Source organism: Impatiens glandulifera, chromosome 1, assembly GCF_907164915.1.
Source record: "Impatiens glandulifera chromosome 1, dImpGla2.1, whole genome shotgun sequence".
NCBI classification, from domain to species: domain Eukaryota; kingdom Viridiplantae; phylum Streptophyta; class Magnoliopsida; order Ericales; family Balsaminaceae; genus Impatiens; species Impatiens glandulifera.
In genome coordinates, this window is record NC_061862.1 from 77107953 (window position 1) to 77120184 (window position 12232).

At 26.0% G+C, this 12232-nt stretch overlaps 2 protein-coding genes across 2 annotated transcripts; one reads left to right on the forward strand and one right to left on the reverse strand.

The window, feature by feature from the left end:
• Nucleotides 1–3521: 3521 nt before the first annotated feature.
• On the forward strand, nt 3522–3953 carry LOC124933069 (RING-H2 finger protein ATL8-like). Its single transcript, XM_047473800.1, has one exon. It carries the CDS (start codon nt 3522–3524, stop codon nt 3951–3953), a length of 432 nt encoding a protein of 143 aa, XP_047329756.1.
• A 349-nt stretch (nt 3954–4302) lies between these two features.
• LOC124933080 (very-long-chain aldehyde decarbonylase CER1-like) lies at nt 4303–11554 on the reverse strand. Its single transcript, XM_047473810.1, has 10 exons — nt 11495–11554; nt 10861–11084; nt 7287–7519; nt 6971–7190; nt 6494–6872; nt 6294–6401; nt 6002–6202; nt 5500–5592; nt 4654–4830; nt 4303–4579 (listed from the first exon to the last, which is right to left on the reverse strand). The coding sequence occupies exons 1-10, from the start codon at nt 11552–11554 to the stop codon at nt 4424–4426; spliced, it is 1851 nt and encodes a 616-aa protein (XP_047329766.1). The 3' UTR covers nt 4303–4423.
• Nucleotides 11555–12232: the final 678 nt, after the last annotated feature.

Consider the following 12232-nt stretch of genomic DNA (forward strand, 5'->3'; position numbering starts at 1 on the left):
AGTATTACTTAAAAAAAAAAAAAAATCAAAAGTTATCCTATATAGTTTAGTTACAAACTTATACATATTAGTTCACTTCTCAGTTACTATAAGATTTAGCTCTATCATATGAGTCAAACAGACAAGTTTAGATAATATTCAACTTATTAAGTAATTGATTTTGAATGTGTCTAATACTTTAATGGTTTTAATTTATTATTATTATTCATTCTAGATTATATAATTTTTTCATAAATGGTTCGATATATTTATTTTTTATTTATACCCAAAAATTTACTAATTATTCAAATTATTATAACAACTTATTATACACTAATGATTTATACGAGTTGAATTAAATTAGCCTAAGTCTTATTCTCATATTTATATTTTCTATTATTGTAACAACTTATTATACACTAATGTTGTGAAAAAGAAATATAAAAGTACCTAAATAAATAATATATTTCTCTAAAAATAAAAAATAAAAATTGCTCATTAATTTAATTTAATTGGGAAGAATGCCAATTTTATTTATAAAGTTGGATAAAAGTGTGAAATTTGTTTATTAAGTTGTATAATTTTATTTATGTATATAAACTTGTCAAAAAAGTGTTAAATTTATTAAACTTAACAGAAATACTTAACTCCCTTAAAATTTTGTCTAGCTGTCCTGCCTTGTGATATTCACATTCTTTTAAATTTATATTATTTTTATAGCAAAATATTTCATTTCAAATAAAATTTATCATCAAAAAATAAAAATTGCTACGGTTAAATATATCATTTCTGAATTCTGTGAACGCTTCAATTCAATTTGAAACCGATTGAAGTTTGGCCGGAAATGGATTGACATGTTTAGAACGACATCAATGTTCATAAATTCATATTTATAAATTTGATTAGTCCTTATCATGTTCGTCTCTTAAGAAATTCATATAGTACATCAATATAAGGGAAGAGGCGCAGTAAGGGATACAACTAGGAACATCAAACTCAACCAAAAAAACACACAACGAGGATTCTGATAAACTTTCCCGAATTAGGCCGTCCGATGACATCGAACGCGATGGATTCATGAACGATTTGCTTTTAGATCTCAATTGTGCTGGCAAAGAAAGAGATTGTGTTCCTTAATTTGGAAGTGGAGTTTGAATCGAGTTCATGGAGATCGATTAATCGTATGCATGTTTTTAGTCGAAACGTAATGAAAGAAAACGTCGATAAATGGATGAACTCGATAAGGACGGTAGAGATGAGAGAGAGTTTGAAAAGTGATTGGGATCTGTACTAAAAGTATTAGTAAGATCATCTCCAACCGAAAAACACATTTTCAAACTCATTTTGGTGTAAATGTCACATCAAACAGTAATTCTTTTCCCGCCGAAAAATTCATTCTCAAACTCAAAAGAATATTCTTATAATATTCTTTCTTACATCAACTTTTATAACTTTTTAATATCACCCATATACTTTACAAACCTATAAATTACACCACAATATTATAATATCATTCAAATATTTTAAACTTAAATATAAATTAATTATAAAATTTATTAAAAATATTATATATATATATATATATATATTTTAAAGTAATTTTATTTTTTAATATTATTATAATTTTATTTTTTTAAAATATTATTATAAATTTATGTTATATAAAAAATATTATATAAATTAATTAAATTAATAATTATATAAATAAGTTTAATATAAAATATAGGATAAAAATAAAAATATAAACAAATAAAACATATAAATAAATTAAAATATAAATAATTTATATAAATTAATTATATAAATAAATTTAATATATAAAATTGATAAAACAAAATTGAAGGGTTAAAATGTAAAAAAAAAAAATTATGCGTTTGCTACCGTAGTAACGTAAATATGAGTGCTTTGGAGAGAAAATTTGAGATATCGCAAATTGGGTTTGCGTTTGACGTACAATTGGAGCTGTTAATCCCATTTAAAGCAACTCCAATGGAGCTGTAAACTCATTCCCAAAATGAGATTATTAGTTCCAACCGAACGCCAAACGGATACGCAAAATGGAATATCCCAATTTCTCTTTCAAAAGCACGCGTTACCACTGTTTACAGGCGTGTATATATATATATATATATATATATATATATATATTAATTTATATAAGTTATTTATATTTTAATTTGTTTATATGTTTATGTTTTATTTGTTTATATGTTTTATTTTTATCCTATATTTTATATTAAGTTTATTTATATAATTATTAATTTAATTTAATTTATTTATATAATATTTTTTATGTAACATAAATTTATAATATATTTTTAAAAAATTATAATAATATTAAAAGAGAAGTGATAGAGAGAGTGAATTTGGTGAGGGAATTTTGTGAGGGAATGACTTGACATTACCTTCATTGGTTGAAAAATATAAAAGTGGGAGGAAAGAGAGAAAAGAGAGAAATTATTTGATTTTTTCAGCAAATAAGATTATGTCAAGTCATTCCCTCACCAAATTCTCTCACCTAATCATTTCTCATATTAAAAATTATGTATTTTTTTGTGTTCGTGTATTGTAATTTTTGAATTTTTAATAAATTTTTATAATTAAGTTTAAAATATTTTGATGATATTATAATATTGTGTTGTAATTTATAAATTTGTAAAATATATGTGTGATTTTAAAAAGTTATAAAAGTTGAGGTAAGAAAAAATATTATAAGAATATTCTTTTGGGTTTGAGAATGAGTTTTTCGATTGAATAAAAATTATTGTTGAATTTGACAGTTAGAACAAAAATGAGTTTAATGAAATGGAAGAGACAAATGGATGTAGTTTGAGGAGTAGCCAGGTAGGAGGCGGGTGATGCAGTTTGTAGAGGTTGGAGATGATGAGAAAAAATTAAAGAGATAATATTTTATTTTTATTTAGTTTTTTAAATGATAAAGTCTGTTTGAAGAAAAAAAGGTTTGATAATAAAGTTAATATGTATGACGTGGATATGACAATGGTAGGAATAACTTTGATGAAATTTTAATATCGTTATCAATTTTTGTTAAGTTTAATAAATTTGACACTTTTTAACAAGTTTGTATACATAAATAAAATTTTATATTTTAATAAACAAATTTAACACTTACATCCAACTTTCTAAATAAAATTGTCATTTTTTCCCCTTTAAATCAACCATCTAATCAAACAAGCCCTACTCAAAGAGTTTGCAGCCCCCCACTTGAGGAATACAAATGCTTTTTTAATTAGTGTTTGTTTTATTTTTTGAAAAAAAAAATAAGATTTATCTATTATTAGAAACATGTTTATTTTTAGATGAAATGATAAGATTTATAAAATACCAACTATTTAAAGTAAATTTAAAATTACAGAAAACAAGTTTTAAATAAACATATATACTGTACTTACTATCTTAAGAAACTTCCTTTAAGTTTCCATCATAACTTAACATTCATTATAAATATTTTATACATTTCATTATAAAAATCAATTTATTGACTACTAAGAAAAGAAAGAAAAATATATATTAGAGAGAGAATGTTGAACAATTTTGACGCAGCCGTGATTGCCATCGCCGCCCTACTCTGTCTCCGACTAATCTACCGGCGGGTCCACCGTAACAATCATGAGCCCGCAGTCTTCATCTTCACAAAAGGCGTTTCATCTGATCCTGATCTATATTGTACTGTGTGCCTTAAAGATATCGTCGCCGGCGACCGGTGCCGGAGATTGCCAAAGTGCGGCCACTGTTTTCATGTTGATTGTATTGATACGTGGATTAATGGGTATAGCTCCACGTGTCCGATCTGTAGATGTGAAGTTATCCACCGTTTGATTCGCCGGAAAGATGGAGAAGATGACAGTTTGACTAATTTAATCTTTTTCCTTTCGATTTGTCGGAAAATTCTCCGGCAGGTTGGTAATTCTCTTTGTAATGAGATTACTGCCGCGATTTGCTCTAATTTGTAGTAGATTTTTTCGATTAAATTAATCACAATTTCTATTTCTATAATATATATTGTTATTATTAAAAATATGATTATTTGAAAATAAAATTTGTAAGTGATAGTTTAACCATATTCTAATTTTCAATAAGCAGAGAGTCATGATGTCATGCTATGCTAGTTATTCTTATTTAAAAATAAAAAATAAATCATACTTTATGGCAAAAGAATGATCACAATCTCATAAAGAAGTGTTTTTAAATAAAACTATTCCAATAAAGACTTAGATAATCATCATTAATCATTTAAAATTTTAGGATAATTAACTAATAAGATAAATGCCCAATAACCCATCAACATGAGTCAACAAAGGAGTTAAGCAGTTCACATTACAGTTTTAAACATTTAAATAATAATACACATGCCTTAAAACCAAACTCATGACCATAATTAAACAACCTTTAGATTTAGTAGATTTTTTGCGGGTCAACCCGTTTAAGAAACAGGGCGGAATCCATGGCGAAGACTGGCCTCCCAAACCTCTTTAACATCGAGCATTGAGTCACCACACTCGTGTTTTTTCCACCCTTCGAGAGCATGAACTATGCCTGTAACCCTAGTAGCGCTCATAACCCTCCTCGGCAGCCAATTCTGTAAAAAAACAATTATATAGAGTACTAGAAAGCACGATAAATTTATCTTAACTTTTGATGAACCTCGTTTACCTCACAAGAGTGAACGTTTTTTAGTGTAGAGGGAGCCGTCATTGATGGGGTGGTACGGTAGAAACAATCTTTATCGCGCAAATTCTTTGGTGGGAATTGAGAAAAAGGGATAAATAATGTTCCTTTTTTTGCCTTAAATTGCTCTTTTTCATTTTGTCCATCTCCTACTAACCATACCTACAAATATTCATTATAAAATGATCCTTTCATTAAAAACAGAAGAAAAGAAAATGCCCAAATGAATAGGATAATATAAGGTTTTTGGATCATCTCACCTTAAGAATGTTGAGAAATTCTAAAGATAATTTCTAAAACTATAATCTAAATACATATAAATTCAAACTCATTATCTGCCATATTTGAAAACAGTTTTGTTAATGTTTTCAAATACATTTAAAATAAAATTTATTAAAAGTATGTTCAAAAGGGTTACTCATCATTTTGGAGTAGGTCTTGAAATCTTAGACTGTTTAATGATTATATAAAGAATCATAATAAGAAAAACATAATTAAATCAATCATTTTATCAATCAAAATACTTTCTATTTATAAAAATTATTAATTTTCCACTAAATATTAATACTTTTTGATTTTTTCACCCTAACCCATTTTTTTCATAACCCTAACCAGTCAAAATTAGTTAAATAACCCAATAAAGTTCAAATTGATTTCCATTTTTTAAATGTGTTTGATTAAGGACAAGTTTATTATTTTCACAGAAAATAATCAAATAATTAGCATTTTTATCCCTAATCTAAATCCAAACAAAAACAATAATACCTATGTGCATCCTCATGAATAAATAAATAAAACCAATTATTGTAGGATAAAAATGAAAATACCGACCATTTGAGAGTAGGTCCTTGAAAATAGGAGATTTTCTGAGAATTTGGTCCTAAGCTTAATCTTTTCATAATCATCCTCGTATGACAAGGCCACCTGTCAGCATAAGTTTGAATAATATTAAAGATAACATAGTATCCACAAATTAATTTAATTTGGGACCAATCAAATCCATATAGTATAATGTAATAAAGAAATTTTTATAAAATGTTAGATAAAAATCTCAAAAGCTCATATCAAACTAGTTGTTAGACTATTTTAATTAGTTGGGATTCCATGTGACCATTTGGTCCGATGTCCCTTACCGGGAGGATTGAAAATGTATTTTTTTAATCATTTCAACCCTTATTGTGAGTGGGCACGGAATACAGGACAAACTATCACATGGTTCCCTATTTTAATTTGAGGTTTAAAAAAGTGTTACAATTAATTGCTCAAACTTTAATTAGTGTAGAAGAAACTAACTAGGTAAAAAAAGTGGGCTTAGGGATCAAAATATACATACTTGGATGCCCTTTTGGAGTAAGATAGAGGCAAGGGAATAAGCCACTTTGTTGAGTTTTCCTATGAGTAGGACTTGTCTTGTTCCTTTGGGAATGCTATTAAGTACAATAGCCACCATTAAACTACTTCCATCCACAACTTTTATGTTAAGTTTAGGGTTCCTCCTTATATAGAGCTCTCCATGGTTATTGAGTTCATCTCCCTACAAGTAATTAAAATGATGCATATATATATAGTTAGATCAAAGGAATTAAAATATCAGATTAGTATTATATAAAGATTGATTATCTTGCCTGGTTTAGAAGGCCTAGACTCATAACTTTGACACCATTCGCCTCCGCTTCCAATATGGCCTCTTCGATTAAATTGTTGATCGCTTGTTTTTGCCATTGAAAGTAGTACTATAACAAAAGTCATGCGCCAAATTAATGAAAAATAAATAAATGAAATTATATATATATATAATGAACTAAGAATATTAATGAGTTCTCACTTGCATGTTGTATCTTGGTATTGTCCAAGAATGTAATTTAAGCTTATCAAGGACATTTGTTTCCACAATGAAGGTATGACCATAGATACAAGTTATCAACATTGACCAACATGTGATAGGCCACAAAAACCAATGGTACCATCTTGTTCCTTCTAAAGGCATTGATGCCAAAGACGCAAACCCTAGCCGGAGGTGGTAGATGGATTCGGGCGTAGTCAGATGCGTAAGGTGTACCACATCAGGCGATTCTTCCTTCCCCGCTAAAGATTTCTCTTGTAACGAGTCAGAGGACGGGTCCATAGTACCATAGATGTAATCGTAGATGGGCATGTAAAGTGAATAGTTAGTCCTGAATTGAGTGTGATGTAGTGAATGAAACCTACACCAAACAAAGAAGAGTACCATTATGTCAAAATAATAAGAAAACTAGACTAATTATTGAATAAAACCAATATATCTTTTATTAATATAACTTACGAGGGAGTATACATGAGGTACTTAAGAGGGGGTAGAACCGAGAAGAGCCATTTTGGAATGAACTCAAAATTGCAATGACCCATGTTATTCATGAAGTCAATGTAAGTGATGTAACCAAACAAACCCGTGATAGACCCTATTCCCATGAGAACGGTACCCATCATAGGTATTGCAAATAGCAAGAAATATGATACCTCCTCAATAAAGGGGTGAATAACGGCTGAAAATAAACAAAAAAAAAATCATTAAAGAAAAACTCGATTAGGGCATGTTCGATTAATAATTACAAGAGAAAACGAGAAGGGTCGTGACTTACATGTAATGGGCTCGGTGACGATGGACGAATGGTGATGAGAATGGTATCGCGAATAGAGAAAATGATAATGAAGAGCCCTATGGAGCCAATAATAGAGGAATTCAACAGGACCCATGTGAAGAAATATTGTGAGGACTAAACCATTTGTATTCCATAGTGGCAGATGAGATGCTTGATGGACCATCATATGCACTAGATAGAACATAATTCCAGTTAGAAGAATCTGGTCATCCCTGCATCCAAAACAAAACTATTTAGATATATTAATTAAACAACAAACCCTTGTTCTATTTACTATCAAATCACACAATTAGGGTTTGCTAGGTTTGAGAGGTGATTCTGATAATTAATCTCAATCAAGCTAGTCATGAAGAGACTAATGATCAAAATTAATCCATTTCAAACAAGATTATTCTAGATAAAATCTAGTATCACCGTGTTCGGATTGGGTTAATTATTTGATAATCCACTATTTCTTTCAAATTGTTGAAAAAAAAACTAAAATATTCTCAATCTATTAAAAAAAAAATATTATAATAGAAAAATGACAGACAAATGAATTTGGAAGGAAGAGAGAATGAAGTAGTAGCATAATAAAATAATTTCTCTCATTCTCTCTTTCCTCACAAATTTTTTTTTTTCCAACCATTAAATCCATGTCATTCTTTTTATAGTTTTCTTCCCCAATTTTCCTTCTCATAGCTTTAATAACCTTCAAGTTGTTGGGCTTAAAGTAGTTTTTTTTAGTCTTATTTGATACTAAATAGGTCATTATGGAAATTTATAAAATGAATATTAAAAGTTTTTATTTTAAAATTTAATTTGAATAAAATAAAATAAAGTAATTTTAATATTTTAGTTTATAAATCGTTTAATGGATAGAATAATAATAATATTATAAAAATAGTTTTTTTTAATAAAATATAAACAAAAAATTCAAAAGAACTCTAAGTTTTTTTTTTTTTGAAATAAAGGAGAATTAGCATGACACCCACCGCCATAACTCTCTTAAACTCAAAACACTTTCAAATAAAATTAAACCCGTGATCTTTTAGTCTTTTAAGTCGATTTTTAACACTTGGCCACCATAGTAAACTTTATATATATATATATATTAAGTGACGAAACGATTTGAAATTCAATTTATATTATTAACATAGTTATAATTGTTGAATGGTTTTAAATTCTTAAAATTAAATATATATATATATATATATATATATTTTGTTTGAAATATGATTTATTTTTTTAGAAAAATGTCAGTGAAGTCTTCATTAATTCTTTTAACAAAAATATAATGAGTTTGAAGGCCTTCTTTAGTTTTTTTTTTTTTAAATTATTTATGGTAAATTTTGAAAAAAGTGAATTTTTATTGGTAAAACAAATCAAAAGATTTTAATATATTATAATAAATTAATTTTAAAAAATATTGTATTTTAATTAATAAATTAAATAATTTAGTTAATAAAAAACAAAGTAAAATAACATTTAATTAAATTTAAAATTATTTTAAAACAAATAAAAAAGCATATATATATATATATATATATATATATATATATATATATATATATATATATATATATATATATATATATATATATATATAATCAATGTCAATTCAGTACAATGTAACTGAAAATTAAAGACAGATAAAATGTTTTTGGGTTTTTTTATATTTGAATTATTTAAAATTATTATAATTGACGATGAGTTTGAGAATGTATAATTTTTTAATAAGAAAAATTAAAGTTTATTAATATATAATAATATAATAAAAAAAATAATTTAAAATATATTATATTTTAATAAGTTGTTTAATAAATCAAGTAATTAGATAGATAATAAAAGAATAAAATGATTTGATTGAGTTTTATTTATTGAAATGGTCAAATTATAAAAAAAAAAATATATATATATAGTATATATATATTAATATTGCCAACTGTAAAAAGTTGTGAACCAGCTAAGTCCCTGCACCAATTCGGAGACCAAAGGACTCAAAAGTAAATCTACCATTAATATCCTTATATGCTCTTTTCAGAAAATAAAAATAAAAAACTAGTTATGCAATTATGTGAAAAAATAAGTCAATCTCATTTTGTATCTAGTCAATAAATAAATAAATAAAATAGACACATTCCTTAACAAACTAGAATAAATTTGCTCTTTTTTTTTAATTATCATAAGTTCAAATAACTTAAATATAATTATCAATCATTAACTTTTTTTATTCTTGTAAGCCAAACTCGACATTTCAACAATAGGGAAATAATTAAATATAATTTATGAAATTTTCAGAATTAATTTATTTTTACTAGATTAATGAATTATAGTTTATATGAAATTATTTTAGCCTTCACCAAGTCAAATATAATAAATTTTTAATGGGACGGGGCCACCTCCTAAATCATTTAAGAAGAAAGTGTCATTAATAAAACATTTTTTAATTATCCTATCTAAATTATCGCAAAAAAGTGATAACTTATAATTTTTTCTACAATTAATGTAAAATTATCATATTGAAAGTGTCAATTTTTTCTTTCTAAGAAGTGAAGAATTTGTATGATAAGAATATTACAAATCTTTAGTTTCTCATATTTTAAAGTTAATGATGTGTTTAAAGTTGTCGACCAAAAAAAATGATAAAAAACTGAATTGAAAATTTTGTTTTAAGGTCGATAACAATTTAATTAAAAGAAAAAATGAATTAATAAAGTTCTATTTTTAATTTTATTTGATATGTTTTATCTAAATCATTTAGATCTTAGTTATAATAAGAACAAGATCAAGATAAATATGTTACAACTAGTCGAAATTTAACAAGAAGAATAATGTCTTGTTAAAATAGATAATGATTTTTAATAGATCACCTAAAAAGAGATAGTCTATTAAAAGATTATTTTAACTTAGAAAATATTACAAATTCATTGTAATTCGTTTGACATTAAAAGATTTTGTGTTAGAACATCTAATTGATATGTATAATACTAAGAAATGTGAAATTTGATCATTATCGAAAAGAATATAACCAGTTGAATCTAAAATTTTAAAGTAGGAAGACTAGTGTTTAGTTTCTATTATATAAAAGTACCGTTATAAAAAAATATCTTAAATTAAAAATGAAAGATTGATGATAATTATTTTTTTTTTTTTTTTTTTTTTTTTTTTTTTTAGTTTGATCTAGATGAGTTTCGAGAAATATATATATAAAAAAGTTATGAATATATGTCTACTCAAATTATGTTTAAATTTTTTATCTCCAAGATATAAAAAAAAAAACATAAATAAATAAAAAAAATTCTAATATTTTTTCTAGTTAAAACTTGGGCCCATTATATTTATCACTTTTCAACATTAGGAAGATTGGGGACCCTTATTCATGGATAGATAGGATTACTACATTCTTTTTGGTGGGGATAATTTTCTATTTTAGGTATTTATTTATTTATTTATTTATTTATTTATTTATTTATTTATTTATTGTCTAGCTATTTATCTTATTTCATTCTTTTTTAAATAAAGTTTTGATTTCACAAACTAGCATGAAATATGAGGGAAGGTATTGATGTACCAATTGCTTTCCCGATCAACTTGATCAAACTCAATGCTCCTATGAAGAATCCGGTTGGTAGCCTTGGCGGTTCGATGGCGAGAAAATGATATCCAAATCAGGTTATGAATAATCCTCGAGAGTAAGAATGGAAAAATGAGTAAATTTGTCATGTCTCGAGTCTCCTTATTTGTCACAAAAAATGAGTAGAAGCTGTGAACCACAAATGGTGCCAATATCACATACTGCAAACAAAAACACATTTTCTCATCATATATATAAATAATGCTCATAAATAAATTAACGGGTAACTCCCAACTCGAACTAGATGAAGTGGATTCGAAACTAACATTTATTTTATTGTTTTGAAAATAGTCCCGGTGCTACAACTCGAAACAAGACCTTAATTATAGAAACGAGTTCTTTTATGTTCTAATACTTCTTATACATAGATAGCACTTTAATCCATTACAAAGATATTTTACTTTTTTTGTGAAAGTTGGCAAAAACAATATTAAAAGACATGATTTCAATCCAACATGTCCACGACGTTATAATTAACCCCATATGAAGATATAGTTTTTTTTAAATGAAAAATACTATGAAGTCATGATTTAGGTTTAGGGTTTGAAGAAAGAAGTAAAAAAGAATGCACCTTGAAGTTTCCAAGGTTCTTCCATGGCCAGTCAGTTAGAATCCCTGGTTTCGTAGCCATCTTTTTCTTCTAGCTAAAATGTGGAACTTAACCAGGATTTATAATAATATATAATTTTCTCACACTCTTTAGCTAGTTTCTCTCACTATTTTAAATTTCGTCTTTCCATTTATATCATTTCTTCATTAACTCCGGCCGCTATTGTTGTATGGATTTTACCTTTGTCCGTTTGGGGTAGATATGTATATTTACCTGTCCCTCAATCGAATAGTAATTATCATTGCTTATATATATAATATATATATATATATATATATATATATATATATATATATATATATATATATATATATATATATATATATATATATATATTTTTTTTTTTTTTTTTTTTGGGTGCATTTGTTTGTTGGAAACTATAATCCGGCCCTAGGGTAATACACACTTTGTAAGCACCTAAATTTCTCAAAATTTTCATAAATCTAGTATTATTAATTATTTATTTAATTAATTAAAATATTTTTCTCTTAATTATATTAATTTATATATTATAAAAATAATTATATAATATAATTATATATTTAATTTATGTATATATATTATAAAAATAATGATCGTGGGAGCTAAAGTATTTGCAGCAAATAATGTTGAAAGGGAATTAATACTTGCTAATTAAGAATGAAATTTAAAAAATTGATTTCACTCTCCTCTCTGTTTAAAGTATTAACAGATAAGAGA

What these genes read in the sequence shown, in the direction of transcription:
- LOC124933069 (XM_047473800.1), top strand. Translation starts at nt 3,522, where the DNA reads ATGTTGAACAATTTTGACGCAGCCGTGATTGCCATCGCCGCCCTACTC.
- LOC124933080 (XM_047473810.1), bottom strand. Translation starts at nt 11,554, where the DNA reads ATGGCTACGAAACCAGGGATTCTAACTGACTGGCCATGGAAGAACCTT. An exon ending in CGTCACCGAGCCCATTACAT is followed by an intron (nt 7,191 to 7,286) that starts GTAAGTCACGAC and finishes GTTTATTTTCAG; the next exon opens with CCGTTATTCACCCCTTTATT. An exon ending in TACTCCAAAAGGGCATCCAA is followed by an intron (nt 5,593 to 6,001) that starts GTATGTATATTT and finishes TTATGCTGACAG; the next exon opens with GTGGCCTTGTCATACGAGGA.